The sequence below is a fragment of the Podarcis gaigeae genome, assembly GCF_964106915.1.
Source record: "Podarcis gaigeae genome assembly, chromosome: Z".
Taxonomy (NCBI): domain Eukaryota; kingdom Metazoa; phylum Chordata; class Lepidosauria; order Squamata; family Lacertidae; genus Podarcis; species Podarcis gaigeae.
The window spans coordinates 50606599-50623377 of NC_139691.1; the positions used below are offsets into that span (position 1 = coordinate 50606599).

The following is a 16779-nucleotide window of genomic DNA, read 5'->3' on the forward strand; positions in this document are numbered from 1 at the left end:
TAACTCATAAAATTCAACAAACGAACGAAGCAGAAGACCCAGTGGATCAGATCATTCCATAGTCAGTTCATGCATAAGGTCCATTTGTGTAATGATATTGTATATATTTGCATTACTTAGAGTTTTAACTACTGATGAAGCCCAGGACGGCGAAACAAGGCCAATATTCCGGAAATCCTTGTCTTAGACTATGTGAAAGGATTTTATGGAACTGTAACAACCTTTCATGTGGATGGTTTGGACTTTATAAACAGACAGGTGGAACAGACACCATTACACGTACAAAACCCACACATATGTACATTAGTGACAGAGGTGACCTCTGCTCTTTTTAAGCAGCATTTGAACACAGTTTGGCATGGAGTCTACTAGTTTTGAACAGTCCCTGTAGATCAGGGGTCAGCAAACTTTTTCAGCACGGGGCTGGTCCACTATCACTCACCTTGTGGGGGGGCCAGACTATATTTTGAAGAAATAAAAATGAACGAATTCCTATGCCCCACAAATAACCCAGAGATGCATTTTAAATAAATGGACACATTCTACTCATGTCAAAACACCAGGCAGGCCCAACAAATAACCCAGAGATGCACTTTAAATAAATGGACACATTCTACTCATGTCAAAATATGCTGATTCCAGGACCGTCTCCGGGCTGGATTGAGAAGGCCAATGGCCCGGATTTGGCCAGCGGGCCTTAGTTTGCCTACCCATGATATAGGATATATTAGATTCTGCTGATATAGGACAGGCCTAGGCCAACTCGGCCCTTCAGACTACAACGCCCATCCTCCCTGACCACTGGTCCTGTTAGCTAGGGATGATGGTAATTGTAGTCCCAAAACAGCTTGAGGGCTGAGTTGGCCGGTGCCTGATATAGGATATGTGGTTGATATAGGAAACGATAATTTTGCGGAGCAGGAAGTCATTGAGAACTAAGCTGTGAATTCTTGTACTCCAGGAGGAAGGAGTGGATTTGATGAACAGAGAAGCGGCGCATGAAAGGTAAGCGCAACTGAGCTGCTGTTTTTTAAAAAAAGCAGATACTGTGTTCTCTTGTCGCCACTGATGAGCCTTTTTGTGTTTTAGGGAAGTCCAAACAGCAATGCAGATAAGCCAATCATGGGAAGAAAGCTTGAGCCTGGTAATCCTTTTACAGATGTTTAATATTTTAATTCTACTCTCTGACTTAACCAGTGAGCTCAGAGTGGGGGATGGAGTGATTGGCGTTCTCTTTTTCATCGGGATCTTTATGGCGCAGCCTCTAGGGCCGCTGCATCCCGTGAGGCTGTCAACATGACCCTTTTGTGTTCTCAGAGTGACAATGACTTGGACAAATCGGAAAAATCCTCGTCTCCAAAGAGGATAGACTTCATTCCCGTCTCTCCGGCACCTTCACCAACGAGGGGGATTGGAAAGGTACGTCAGAAAACTTCCTCAGTTTGGGAGTTGCAAGGGAAGCGGCAGTGTGGGAAGACTACAGGAACTAAATGATACACAGTGGTACCTTGGGTTACAAACACTTCGCGTTACAGACTCCGCTAACCCAGAAATAGTACCTCGGGTTAAGAACTTTGCTTCAGGATGAGAACAGAAATCGCGCGGCGCCAGCGAGAGGTCCCATTAGCTAAAGTGGTGTTTCAGGTTAAGAACGGACCTCCAGAACGAATTAAGTTCTTAACCAGAGGTACCACTTTATAGCGGGGCCTCAAATCTTTTGGACCGATAAGCTCATTAATAATCTTCAGAGAGGGCTGTGGGCACCAAGCCTTCTTGTTGCCTCTGTCCAGAAATGGAGAGATAAATATCCTTTACTTTCCCATGTAGTCAAGTTAAAAACAAAAACACCGTCGCATTAAAGCTTGCCTTGGTAAAAACCGTAGATTCCCTGCTCACTAACACCACAAAACCTTTGATCCAAAGCATGCAACCGAATGCTGAATGCTCAGAAGCTACATGGGCAGCTGAATTAAGATTTCCGGTGGTTTGGAGCTGGATTTAATGTCAAAGTAATTTGTGCCGGAAGGAGTACCATGTAGCGTCATTTCAGCTTCCTTCACTAGCAGGGGTGGAATAGTGAAATCCTGAGCACCAATTTTGAGAACCTGCTAGAGTATCACAGTGGTTTCTGATGACAGCACTTTTTAAGTGAGAAAAAAGCATCCGATGTTTGCAATATGTTTATAAAACTTTTAATATCATAATTTTTATTATTTTTTTGTAAATGTTTTAAACATAACATGCAATTTATATATAATATAGAAAGCATTTGGCTACAACAGCCTGAGACTTCACTCTTCCTTGACTCATTGGTTCCCCACTTATTATCTAATACTGCATTTTGGAATTGTAATTATTACTGTGTTTTTCTGTGTATAAGACTAGGTTTTCCCCCTAAAAAAATAATGTCGAAAATTTGGGGCGCAGGTGGCGCTGTGGGTTAAAGCCTCAGCGCCTAGGACTTGCCGATCGAAAGGTCGGCGGTTCGAATCCCTGCGGCGGGGTGCGCTCCCGCTGCTCGGTCCCAGCGCCTGCCAACCTAGCAGTTCGAAAGCACCTCCGGGTGCAAGTAGATAAATAGGGACCGCTTACCAGCGGGAAGGTAAACGGCGTTTCCGTGTGAGGCTCTGGCTCGCCAGAGCAGCGATGTCACGCTGGCCACGTGACCCGGAAGTGTCTCCGGACAGCGCTGGCCCCTGGCCTCTTAAGTGAGATGGGCGCACAACCCCAGAGTCTGTCAAGACTGGCCCGTACGGGCAGGGGTACCTTTACCTTTTACCTTTTTATACACGTATACATCTCGCCGCCATTTTCTTAAATCGGAGTCCTCAAAAATAGGGGGTGTCCTATTCATGGGGGTGTCTTATAGGCAGAAAAATATGGTACTATTAAATCTTAATCGTAAATCAACCATTTTTAAATTACCGTATTTTTCTGTCTGTAAGATGCCCCCTATTTTTAGGAACCCTGATTTATGAAAGTGGGGGGGGGGGAGATGGCCCATGTGTATAAGATGCCCCTCAGTTTTGGACATTATTTTTCAGGGGGAGACCCTAGTCTTATAGACAAAAAAATACAGTGGTACCTCTGGATGCGAACGGGATCCGTTCCAGAGCCCCCTTTGCATCGTGAGCAGAACGCAACCCGCATCTGCAAGTGTGCGGGTTGCGATTTGCCACATTAGCGCATGCGTGTGACGTCATTCTGAGCATATGTGTGAGCGGCGAAACCCAGAAGTAACCTGTTCTGTTACTTCCGGGTTGCTGCGGAACGCAGCCTGAAAAGATTTAACCCGAAGCATCTTTAACCTGAGGTATGACTGTACTAAGAAATCCTAATCGTAAATCAACCATTTTTAAATTATACTTTGAAATAATGGATAAAGTCCACCTTGTAAAACTTCTTGCAACCCTACTAGCGAAGTTAGTTTATTCCAATCTTTCAGGAAAGTCTGGTCTTGCTGGTTCCGAGTTTTCCCTGCAAGTTTTGCCAGCTCACCATAGTCCATTAATTTCGTCAGCCCCTCTTCTTTCATGGGCATCTCATGTGCTTCCATCTCTGGGCTAATAATATTCTTGCTGCAGTTTTTGCAGATAAAAACAGTCTTTTATATTGCTTATGTATTTTATTACCCACAATTCCTAGTAAGAAGGCTTCTGGGTTTTGTTTTGTTTTTTAAAAATAAATGTATGTTTCAACATTTTTTTTAAACCACATACGGTTAAAAAGTAGCTACCTTTTCTTTACGTTTCCGACGACGATTCATTGTTTTATACATTTTTAGCTAATTTCACTGGTGTTTATATGTTGATAAGACTTCTTTAAAACATCGTTTCAGGTGCTTTTCAATGCTGTGCTTGTCTTTCCTAGCAATGTTTTTCTCCCTCCCTGCAAATGTTTGTGAGTAGTAATGGACTGCCTCCAAGCCCAATTCCCAGCCCCACAAGGAGATTTTCAAAGTAAGTCACTGTATCTGTGGAAGTGTTTCTTAATAATCAGTTTGATGTCTGTACTGTTAATTTATACTGTACATGAACTATGCCTGTGAATGGAATATATCAGGGTGCATAAAAACCATTGATTTTTAAAAAATATATATATATTTAAAATTGGGATTCTTTTTTTATTTAATCAGATTTTTAAAATATAATGCTTTTGGAGGAAAAATCTTTCTAAAGATAGTTTTCTATTTAAGTGACATTCGAGTCCAAAGGCTATTCATCTGGAAATCAGGATTTGTTTAAAGTTTTCCTTTTTGGAAAATAATAAATTTTCAGAGTAGTTTTTACAGTTTTATCAAAAATTACTGATTTGGTCCTACTCTTAGAAATACATTGATTGACAGATAATTATGAAATTTGTTTCATAAACAAATTATGACAATTTATTTTAAGTTTTCATTTTTGGAAAATAATAAATTCCCAGTTTTTACAGTTTTATCGAAAATGACTGATTTGGTTCTACTATTAAAAATACATTGATTGACAGATAATTATGAAATTATTGTGAGGTTTAATAAGTTAACTGTTTCTATAATAATAATAATCTTTATTATGTTATGTGGTCCAACGACCCATAAAATGGATTCAAAATAAAATAGATTAATACAGACAACCCCCCAGAGAAGGGAGACCGAAGCGTTATTTGTTTAGTCATGGGTATGTTGATCTTTGATTTGTATGACTACTGAAAGAAACTTTGCCACGGCCACTGTGATATCATTGGACTTGTCGTCCAGAAGATATTTGATATAGTAGGCTTCAGATTGACCCAGCCGATTTGCCAATAGTGGTTTAATCTATAGTTCCCTAGCTTGATCATATTGTCCGCAATGCAATAAAATATGCCTCATGCAGTTGACGTCCTGAGAGCGCACACAGATCCTATTTTGATAAGGGATACCTCTCAATCTGGAGGCAGTGAGAGATTTTACTTTCTTGGGCTCCATGATCACTGCAGATGGTGACAGCAGCCACGAAATTAAAAGACGCCTGCTTCTTGGGAGAAAAGCAATGACAAACCTAGACAGCATCTTAAAAAGTAGAGACATCACCTTGCCAACAAAGGTTCGTATAGTAAAAGCTATGGTTTTCCAAGTAGCAATGTGGAAGTGAGAGCTGAACCATAAAGAAGGCTGATCGCCAAAGAATGGATGCTTTTGAATTATGGTGCTGGAGGAGAGTGTTGAGAGTCCCATGGACTGCAAGAAGATCAAACCTATCCATTCTGAAGGAAATCAGCCCTGAGTGCTCACTGGAAGGACAGATCCTGAAGCTGAGGCTCCAAGACTTTGGCCCCCTCATGAGAAGAGAAGACTCCCTGGAAAAGACCCTGATGTTGGGAAAGATGGAGGGCACAAGGAGAAGGGGACGACAGAGGACGAGATGGTTGGATAGTGTTCTCGAAGCTACCAGCATGAGTTTGACCAAACTGCGGGAGGCAGTGGAAGACAGAAGTGCCTGGCGTGCTCTGGTCCAGCGGGTCACGAAGAGTCGGACATGACTAAACAACAACAACAACAACACCTCTCAGTCTGGCGCTTAACACTTCTGATGGGAATACATTTAATCTGGCTTGGGTGAAAAGACGCCGGTATGTTGGTACAGACAAATTTCTAAGACATGCAGGTGTCTGAAACTCGAACCCATAGTGAATTCCTACTTCTAATGGGCCACAGATAACATGAGATTGAGATCGGAGATCACTATGTGATATGTTCCAGAGGCTTTGCCTCAGAGATTCAAAGGCAGTATCATAGCCCAGATGGTACAGGAGAGAAGGTAGCATGCCAAGCCAAGTGGCTTTTCTAACCATCATTTTCATCTATGAGCTGGCAAACTCCTCGTTGTTTAGGTATGGAAGGTATGGAAGCCCTTCCCTAGGCCAAAGACACAGATCTTGAGCTAGTATCTCAGGCCAGCCCACCATGCTTTAGTTGATAGAGGACATTCACCTGTTTTGAAAAATAGTATTGCATTTGGAACACAATTTGGACCGGAGAAACTTTGCCTGGAGGCGTAGAGGAGTTGAGAGACAGATTTTGCATTAAATACCTTAATGGCTGATGGAATATAATGGCCTCCCCTTGTATAAAATAATTGAAGTATAGCCAGTTTGCTTACCTCCGCCTTTTGATAGGCGGTCTGTCAATGATGTTTCCAGGACTTGGAATAATGGAACAGAAGCCCTAGGTACCGGAAGAATTTGGTCTGCTCTAGTTTGTGACCGTCCAGTACCCATTTACTCAGGGAGAATCTCTTCTCAAGCACCAGGACTTTAGATTTTTCATAACTGATGGATAACCCATTACCAGAGCAGTAGTCTCAGACTTTCCTTAGTTGATAGTTCAGGCCAGGTCTGGTTCGGGAGAGGATGACCGCGTCATCCGCATACAACAAGAGAGGGGTCTTTCTCGTCCCTATTTTTGGAACGTGGCCAACGGGGTCCATAAGCTTGCCTCTAAGTCATTCAGAAACGAACTGAACAAAGTAGGGGCCAAAATACATCCCTGTCTCACTCCCCTGGCCATCTCAATACAGTCTGAGAGCTGGCCCTGCAACCCACACCTAACCTGCAAATTGCTTCCACAGTGCAGGGCTTTAGTAAGATATAGGAGACGTTTATCCTTCAGTGCTAGATGTAACTTGGCCCATAGTTGGAATCTGGGGATGGAGTCAAAAGGCAGATTTCAGGTCCATAAAGGCCACAAAGTGTTTTCCCTGTCGAGGTCTGGTGTACTTCTCGGCTAGGAGGGACAGCATTAGACAGTGGTCTGATGTTGAGTGGTTCTTGCAGAAAGCTGCCTGAGCTTCAGATAGTATGTTTTATAGTCATTTAGAAAAGTTGTCAGTTTTGGCAGATGCAAGGAATGGACTACATGGAAATGGCGGAAATGACTGGCAGAATCCGAGACCAGGGAGAAGAGTTGGCGGAAGAAGATTGGAGGAAATTTAAAATTTATCTACAGAAACATTGTGAAATTTTTGAATGTTAATGACATTGAAATGAACTGAAGGGGTTCTAGCAACAAGGTAAAAAATAAGATTGGATTGATAATAGATAAATTAATTGGATATGAATTTGCTGAACTAATTTTCAAAAGGGATACAAAAAAGGGAGATGTGAGGAAGTCAGGAAAATAAGTGAATCAAAGATGAGAAATTAAAAAGAGGGATTTTTGTGTTTTTTAATGTGCTTTTTCTTCTCTTTTTTTTCTTTTTTTCTAAGTTAAATTTCTGTATTTTTTGTATTTTATAACTTTATATTTTTGTGTATGTGTTTTTTCCTTTTTCTGTTTGTTGTTATTCTTAAAACTTAATAAAATATCATTAAAAAAAAAAATAGAATGGCTGGGGCAGCCAAGTCAGATGGGCGGGATACAAAGAATAAATTATTATTATTATTAAGGTTTTTATTTCCTTTTCATTGATCTGTATATCCTACTGACTCTTCGCAGCTAAATTCAAAATCAATAAACATTTCAAAAAAGTAAAAAAAAAATAGAAAAGTTGTCAGTTTATTACAGAGAAAGCAGCTGTCTTGCTGCAAAAGAATTTCAGAAAGTGGCTGAATTGCAACTTATTACTAAACTGAAAACTATGGAGAGACCTCATCTGAATAGAGATATTGGATTCCTGTCTCATTGCATATGCTAAAGCTATTTTTGCTCATCTGCATACCATCCCTTGCTTTTTCCTGTAGGACTAATTGCAGTCATTCACAGTCGCCAACAGGTTGACCATACCCATACTACTACCCTTCGGAGAAAAACCCCGCCCCACCCTCCCTCTATATATCAGGGTCTGGGGACTTCTCCTCCCTCTATATATCAGGGTCTGGGGACTTCCGCTTCAATATATCTGAAGAAGTAATCCCCTCAATGTGGACAAGCAGAGGAAGGTTTCCATTTTGGGAACTGTAAAATCACCCATCTCCTACTACCCTTCTGAGAAATACCCCACCCATCCCTCCCTCCCTCTATATATAAGTGTCAGGGAACTTCTGCTTCCGTGTATCAGAAGAAGGGGGCCTGCCCATGAAAGCTTTGACCCAGAACAAACTGAGTTGGTCTCTTAAGGCACTGCTGAACCATTTATTTATTTTGACTGCGTCCCACCAATGCAGCTACCCACCTGAATCTAGATGTATGCTGGTGGACAGTGTCTGGTGTCGTGTTTGTTATTATTATTTATTATTTCTTGTATTTCTACACCGCCCCATATCTCTCGGGGCGCTTCACATTAAAAACCACGTGCATAAAACCAACACGAAAACCAGATTATCAGTTGTACAATTTAAACATGTTGTGTGTTGCCTTACTTGTCTACTCAAATTCAGCCGCAGCACGTGGCTAATTATTATTAATAGTAGAATGTCACCAAAATTTACAATTTCCAAATAATGTACTGTACCTTTCAATTTTCTTACACTGTTCTTGAGGTTATTGACAGGTGTGTCAAATAAATAATTATCAGTTCTATACATCAGTTTTATCAGCATCAGCTAACTACACTGGTTAGTGAGCTCTGATCTACAAGTATTATATTTACATGTATGGATATCCTAAAAAAGATTACTTGGTACGTATTCCTTATTGTTTATTTGTTATTTAATATGCAGGGGATGCGGGTGGCGCTGTGGGTAAAACCTCAGCGCCTAGGACTTGCCGATCGTCAGGTCGGGGGTTTGAATCCCCACAGCGGGGTGCGCTCCCGCTGCTCGGTCCCAGAGCCTGCCAACCTAGCAGTTCAAAAGCACCCCCGGGTGCAAGTAGATAAATAGGACCGCTTACTAGCGGGAAGGTAAACGGCGTTCCGTGTGCTGCGCTGACTCACCAGATGCAGCTTGTCACGCTGGCCACGTGACCCAGAAGTGTCTCCGGACAGCGCTGGCCCCCAGCCTCTTGAGTGAGATGGGCGCACAACCCTAGAGTCAGACACGACTGGCCCATACGGGCAGGGGTACCTTTACCTTTTATGCAGGTTGCTTCAGCACTGTTTAAAATGTCAACTCATTATGTTGACTACTCTTTGGTGATGGACCAATATATCTATATATCAAATCTGGCAGCACAACGCAATTTGAAACTATAAAGTCACAGGCTGGTTACTTAAAGCCTATTTTTTAAATAAATTTCTTTCTTGTGGAAATTTCTCAGTTATCATTTAAACACGTGTGTTGCATTCCTCATCTATACAGATATAAATTGGCATTTCGGATGTTACATAACTTGTCATTATTTGTGTTTTATTTTCTGCAGATGATAGCATTTATTTTCAACTTTATATTGATGTTATTAGTGTTGCCCGGAAAATACTGCACCGTGTAGATCTGCTTATTAAAGAGCAGACTCATTTAACAGAGGTTCATTTGATAACCTGCTTGGGCACAGAGTCCATCTTCAGTGAAATTCCTCCAGGGGTGAAAAATATTATGGTGTTTTCTTTTCGGGATGAAATCTTGTGAAAGGCTACTCTTTGTAAGGATTGGGGGGGGGAGGGTTTCCTATACAGCATTATAATCAGGGTGGATTTGATTTAAATCAAACCGATTTAACTCACGATTTAAATTCCTTGATTTGAACCACTAGTCAGGAAGGCTTGATTTAAATCTTTTTTTCTTTCTTTTTTTACAGAAAGGTTCAACCTTGCAGGCAACCTCTAAATATGGACAAGCAGAGGAAGGTTTCCTTTTGGGAATAATAAAATCCCTTTTTTTACAGAAAGGGTTAACCTTGCTGGCATCCTCTTCATATTGACAAACAGAGGAAGGTTTCCTTTTTGGAATCATAAATCTTCAGAGGGGTTTTTACAGTTATATAAAAAATGACTGATTTAGTTACACCATTAGAAACATGAAATTATGGTGAGGTTTAATAAGTTAACTCTTTCTATTTGGACAACTTTTCTGCTGTACTTGATTGGAAGGAGAAAAATAATCATTTCCTTCATAACAATTTAAACCATTTATTTCACTAAAGGAACAACATTATAGCACATGTATCCATGTTTGTTAACTGATGTGGTTAATTAATTTTTTTAAAACACACCTTAGACCAGCGAGGGCAAAGTTGGGCCACGCCTGATCTAGAAAAGTGGTGGCTCAACTTGGCCCTCCAGCTGCCTTGGGACTACAATTCCCATCATCCCTGACCGCTGGTCCTGTGAGCTAGGGATGATGGGAGTTGTAGTTCCCAAAACAGCTGGAGGGCCAAATTTGGCCATGCCTGCCTTAGACTGAGTTTTAGCACTTTAAAAAAATCCTTGTTTCCTGGATGAATAGCCTTTGGGCTATAATGTAACCGAAATAGAAAACTATCTTCAGAAAGATTTTTCCTTCAAAAGCATTTTATTTTAAAAATCTGATTTAAATAATTAAAAATCATTGATTTTTATCCACCCTGATTATAATATTGAAAACACAGTATAGTAGCTTTAAAGTCATTCAACTTGTCACCTCGGAAATTTCCCCGTTCCTGGAAAGACCATAATCCGGCTTTGATTTTAGCAGGAGGAGCCAGAGTCCAATCAACTGCATCCGGCCCAGCGCTCTTGGTCCCATCAAAAGGAAAGGTAAGTGCAGAGGTGGAGGAAGGGGGGGCAGTGGAGGCAGGGCGCCCCGGGTGTCACCACTGACGGGGTGGTGACAAATTGCTGGGCGGCCCTTGTTGTGGTACCTGTGGCCCGCCCGAGCTGCACATCTCTCCTGCTCTAGATCAGGCATGGCCCAACTTGGCCCTCCAGCTGTTTTGGGACTGCAAATCCCATCATCCCTAGCTCACAGGACCAGTGGTCAGTCCCAAGACAGCTGGAGGGCCAAGTTGGCCTAGGCCTGCTCTTTTCTCTGCCAAGCTTGTGACTTCCCTCCATCCCTTCACCTGTTTTTTTTCTTTTCAGATCTTTGTATCGCCCTTTAAATTAGCATTTTCTGACCTTAATATCCTTGTAGCCAACTCTTATCTCTTTGGCCAGATTTTTTGCAGTACATTTTTAGAATAATTGTTCATATACCAAATAAATTTACTCCAGTCTCTTCGAAATTTTTGGTTGTCTTGGTTCCGGATTCTACCAGTCAGCGTGGCCAATTCTGCATAGTCCAGGCATGGCCAAACTCAGCCCTCCAGCTGTTTTGGGGACTACAACTCCCATTGTCCCTAGCTAACAGGCCCAGTGGTCAGGGATTATGGGAATTGTAGTCCCAAAACATCTGGAGGGCAGAGTTTGCCTATGCCTGGACTACAACTCCCACCATCCCTAGCTCTCAGGACTTGTGGTCAGGGATGATGGGAGTTGCAGTCCCCAAGCAGCTGGAGGGTTGAGTTTGGCCCCCTCTGGCTTGGTCCACCATCTTCATTCTGCCACTCCTCAATCATTGGTAACTCTGGCAGTTTCCACCTCTTGGCTAATAAACCATCTGAAACAAATATGCTTGATTTCAATAGGTGAAATGGAAACCGAAAGCCAGCCCAAGAGACTTTTCCAAGGAACCACCAACATGCTTTCACCTGACGCGACGCACCTTTCTGACCTCAGCTCATGGTAAAATTAATCTTAATAATACATATACTACTCATCAATGCCCAGAAATGGTTCGCTGTATCTTTTGATGCTCTAGCATTCCAAAATAGTTCCTACCCAGGGTGGATAAAAACCAATTATTTTTTTATTAAAAAGTTTTTTTTAATTTGATTTTTTAAAAAATTTAAATCAAATTTTTAAAATTTAATTTGGAATTTTAAAATAAAATGCTTTGGGGGATGGGAATCTTTCTAAATATAGTTTTATGTTGAAGTGACATATGTCCATGGATCAGGGTGGCTAAAAATCAAGGATTTTTTTTAAAATAAAAAAATCATATTCTTGAAAAAAATTAATCAGATTTTTTTTCTTCAATTAGATTTTTTTTATTTAAATCAGATTTTTAAAATAAAATGCTCTTGGAGGAAAAATCTTTCTAAAGATTTTTTATTTAAGTGGCTTTCTAGTCCACGCATAGGCAAACTCTGGCCTTCAGGATGTTTTGGGCTTACAACTCCCATCATCCCTGACCACTAGTCCTGTTAGCTAGGGATGATGGGAGTTGTAGTCCCAAAACAACTGGAGGGCCGAGTTTGCCTATGCCTGTTCTAGTCCAAAGGCTATTCATCAGGAAATACGGATGTGGTTAAAGTTTTTCATGTGTGCTAAAAAATCACTCATTTTTTATATAACTGTAAAAACTATTCTGAAAATTTATAATTTCAGAAAGGAAACCTTCCTCTGGTTGTCAGTATTAAGAGGATGGCAGCAAGGTTGAACCTTTCTATTAAAAAAATTGACTTGAATCAAGCCTTACTGATGAGTGATTGAAATAAAGTCTGATTGATGAGGGATTTATATCTATTTGATTTGTATCAAATCCACCCTGCCACAAACACTCCCCCAGCCCGTAAACTGTAAAAGCTTCTCTGTAAATTGATTATTCCAAAAAGGAAACCTCCCTCCAATGGTCCATATTAAGAGAATGGCAGCATGACTTAACCTTTCTGTAAATAAAAAGGATTTTAAATCAAGCCTTACTGATGAGTGATTTGAATTGTGATTTCAACCGACTTGATAGCAATAAATAATAGTACCCAATCCACCTGGGTGGGTACTGACCTGAAGAAGTGTGCAGATACATACCGTATTTTTTGCTCAATAAGTCACTTTTTTCCTCCTAAAAAGTAAGGGGAAATGTCTGTGCGCCTTATGGAGCGAATACGTGGTCCCTGGAGCTGAATTGCCCAGGGTCAAAAAGCAGATCATGCTCCTTTTTTTGAAAGAGGGAAGGGGGTGTTGAAAGGAAGCAGCTGATTGGTAAGCGATCGGGGAAAGAGATAAGGGACACGATAAAGGAGGCTGCCTGGGAGGGGGGATCCTCAGGATTTTTACATTGGGTCACCTCAAATTCACCATCAGATCACGTAACATGTCCATGGCTACAATCTGCACCAAAAAAATCATGCATCCACTTTTTTGTGGAGCCGCAATGGTGCAAAAACCTGATTACAAAGCATGGATCCACATGGATCCTCAGGAGTATTGCATTGGGTCACCCCAAATTCACCGTCAGTTCACCTAACACGTCCATGGCTACAGCCTGCACCAAAAAAATCACGCACCCACTGTTCTGTGGGGCCGCAATGGTGCAAAAACGTGGTTACAAAGCACAGATCCACATGAATTCTCAGGATTTTTGCAATGGGCTACTCCAAACTCGCCGTCAAATCACATCTGTGACCATGAACCACAAAACTCATACATCTACTGTTTCGTTCAGATTTTTTTCGTTCAGTGTCTTATGGTCAGGTGCATCTTATGGAGTGAAAAATACGGTAACTTGGCCCTCCAGCTGTTTTGGGACTACAACACCCATAATAATCCCCAGATCACAGGACCAGTGGTCAGGGATGATGGGAATTGTCCCAAACCAGCTGGAGGGCCAAGTTTGGTCACCGCTGCATGGCCCAACTTGGCCCTCCAGCTGTTTTGGGACTACAACCCACATCATCCCCACTTCACAGGAGTACTGGTGAGGGATGATGGGAATTGTAGTCCCAAACATAGGAGTTTGCCTATACCTGCTCTAAGATGCTACTGGACCATTTTTTATTTTATGTGCCCTGACTGAAGCTTGCGGTTTCCCCTCGTGTCCGCAGCCTGCCCTCAGATGCCCTCGACGGTTGCTCCAGCGGCGCCAGCCCCTCCACTGACTCACTGGCCAAAGGCGCCGCCTCTGGCGCCGCAGCGGAATCGCCTGCCGCGCGATCCGAACCTGCTTCCCCATTCATCTTGATGGAAGACCTTTCCCCCAAGTGACTCACCCTGCTGCCTGCCTGGATGTCCGCCTGTGCCATCCTTTTGCTATACCCGCCTACGGAGAAACCGGCGGCATAAAATCCCCCAGGGCATCCGGATTAGGAGTGCCAAGTGCGAAACACCCACGCCAACCCTCCTCGGCAACGTCTCCAGGCGATTTTAATCCTCCTTTTAATGGACGCGTCAGGCCCTGGCGCTGCCTGGCTTGCCGGTTTCCCTTTTAATTCTTTTGCCAACGTCTGCTCGGTTTTCCTTTTAACTACAAATTATTTTGCGAACGTATCCTTGGATTGGGACTTTCCTTTCAAAGAAATGACACCCACATTTCCTCCAAATTCCCGGAAAAGCATCCAATTTATATTCACATTAAAAATGTCGGTGGGAAACCAGTCGCCGTCGCGATCCCTTGTTCCGAAGGTAAGAATGGAGCTGAAATAAATGAGTTTATTCTAGGTCAGGCCTAGTCAAACTCGGCCTTCCAGCTGTTTGGGGACTACAATTACCATCATCGCTGACCACTGGTCCTATTACCTAGGGATGATGAGTATTGTATTCCCCAAACAGCTGGAGGGCCAGGTTGATGGCCCAACTTGGCCCCATCTGCTATTTTGGGACCACAATTCCCATCACCCTGACCACTGGTCCTGTTAGCTAGGGATGATGGGTGTTGTAGGCCAAAACATCTGGAGGGCCAGAGTTTGCCTGTTTCTTGAGATGAATGCTGGTGGAAACTGAGAAGTACACTTAAGTATGGGAAATGTCATTCGGTTTGGGGCGCAAGAAATGATCTATTCCAGGCTTCCTCAACCTCAGCCCTCTAGATGTTTTGAGACTACAAATCCCATCTTCCCTGACCACTGGTCCTGCTAGCTAGGGATCATGGGAGTTGTAGGCCAAAAACATCTGGAGGGCTGAGGTTGAGGAAGTCTGATTTATTCCTCACAAGATCCAATTGGGCTTAATTTCCAAAAAGGGGAAAAAAAGATGCAACCCATTTGTAATCTACTGTGTCACGCTATTTATTATTTATAATTCTGTAAAATAATAACAAAAGTCTGGTGGTTTATTAGAGTATTTTTTTATGATTGAAGCCCTTTCCCCATGTCCTGTGAGCACTGGCTGGTCTGTATTGATAGGCAACTTTGTCCTCCGGATTTGTGCGATTCCGGTTCCAAATGTTTCTTGTCTTCCGGATTTGGAAAACTCTGATTTCCTTCCTTCCAAGAAATAGTGCGGAATTTGAAGCGTGATTGTGCTTGTCTGGCTCGGAAAAAGGGCGAAAAAAAGGACATTTGGCTTTCCCCTTCCTGGAATTTTCCTTTGGAAAGCGTTGGTTTGGAATCGGAGTTGGGCCTCTTGTTACCTGTATTCCGGTATTTGCCTGGGAGAGAGAGAGTTTCCTCGCCTCCAATAAATGTGCATATTGTAAAATGTCACCCAGGGGTATCTTTATTTTTTAAAATGACTATTTTATCCACATGCACACAAAAACCTCGACCCAGAACAAACTTAGTTGGTCTTTAAGGGGCTACTGGACCGATTTTTATATATATATTTCAATTTTATCCACGTGCGAATTGTATTTGTGTAGATAAACTGTGCTGTTTTGGCTGGCCTCCCAGCTGCTGCTAAATAATAAAGAAATCTGATTTAAATCCAACAAATTCGATCTTTTATTATCATCATCATTATTTTTTAAAAATAACAATTTTATTTTATAATAATTATAATTATAAAATTAGTAATATATTATTAATTTAATATTAATGTTATTAATATAATTTATAATAATTTTATTTTAGAATTATTAAGCTTTCCCTGACATCTCCAGGGGGAAAGACACACGTGAAGCCCATGAGAACAGCTGCCAGTCAGTGTTGACAACACCAAGCTAAACGAAGGGCTGACTCATATCAAGAGGGTTTCCTATAGTCCCAGCAATACAAGACCTATTACACAGGATGTTATCTACAGCTTAGAAAATTTATATTATATAACAACAATTTTATAATTATTTTATTTTTAATAATTTTAAAATACAAGTTGTCAATCCGTGCACTTACTGGCTGCTGTTTGACCTGGTACTGGAACTTCAGAACCGTAGCAGTGAAGTTTTCAAACCTCAATTCAGGAAAGGCTCGATACCTTTGGATAGATCAGACATAGGCAAACTCCAGCCCTCCAGATGTTTGGGACCACAATTCCCATCATCCCTAGCTAACAGTACCAGTGGTCAGGGATGAGGGGAATTGTAGTCCCAAACATCTGGAGGGCTGGAGTTTGCCTATGCCTGGGATAGATCATTTTTGCTTAGCCTCGGTTCCTTGTTCTTTAAAATGGGAACACTTGAGGCTTATGTGGGCAATCTCAGGTAAGCTCAGAGCATTTGAAAGCACTGCATGACCACATGACAGGGTGGATAAAAATCAGTGATTTTTTAAAAAACAACAACCCCCAAATCAGATTTTTTTGGATTTAAATCAGATTTTTAAAATAAAATGCTTCCGGAGAGAAAATCTTTCTAAAGACGGTTTCCAATTTAAGTGACAATCTAGTCTAAGGGCAGCTGTGTCCAGCATTGCCAAAGGCTTCACAATAATGTCCATGGATCAGAGTGGATAAAAATCAATATATTTTTTTAAAAAAAATGATTATTAATTTTTAGAGCTACTTTTTACAATTTTACCCCAAAGTTGCTGAGCTTTTTTTAAGGATGTTTTTAGCATGTTTCCCCACACTTTGTAACTCTCCCCACTGGCACCCACGCTTGAGAATACAGTAGTGATAGAATCAATGAATAGGTTTCCATTGACAAACCCTCTTCTCAATTGGTAGACCAAGTTACAAGATGTAGTTGTCATGGGAAACGGAAGGAGCTATCCCCTACTACAGGCATGGCCCAACTTGGCCCTCCAGCTGTTACAGTTCTCTTCAACCCTGA

General features: G+C 41.7%; 1 protein-coding gene and 1 long non-coding RNA gene across 11 annotated transcripts in view; both read left to right on the forward strand.

Annotated features, from left to right (window-relative positions):
- The window catches only part of LOC310836995 (P2R1A-PPP2R2A-interacting phosphatase regulator 1-like), an 82128-nt gene that overhangs the window by 14018 nt on the left and 51331 nt on the right, over nucleotides 1-16779 (forward strand). For 2 of the 10 annotated variants that reach the window (XR_014560320.1, XR_014560321.1), the window contains exons 4-10: nucleotides 962-1005; nucleotides 1090-1144; nucleotides 1318-1419; nucleotides 3871-3959; nucleotides 10507-10571; nucleotides 11441-11537; nucleotides 13679-14255. Coding sequence is in view for 6 of the 10 variants with exons in the window: in XM_083723097.1 (XP_083579223.1) it covers nucleotides 962-1005; nucleotides 1090-1144; nucleotides 1318-1419; nucleotides 3871-3959; nucleotides 10507-10571; nucleotides 11441-11537; nucleotides 13679-13838 (612 nt within the window). In the remaining 4 variants the exon portion in view is untranslated. Of the gene's footprint in view, nucleotides 1-961; nucleotides 1006-1089; nucleotides 1145-1317; nucleotides 1420-3870; nucleotides 3960-10506; nucleotides 10572-11440; nucleotides 11538-12242; nucleotides 12557-13678; nucleotides 15275-16779 lie in introns of those variants that run through there. The other 8 variants (XM_083723102.1, XM_083723100.1, XR_014560323.1 and 5 more) reach the window with 7 other exon arrangements.
- Nucleotides 6019-7911, forward strand: LOC310837058. Its single transcript, XR_014560389.1, has 2 exons — nucleotides 6019-6845; nucleotides 7516-7911. It is a non-coding gene; the product is annotated as an uncharacterized lncRNA (long non-coding RNA).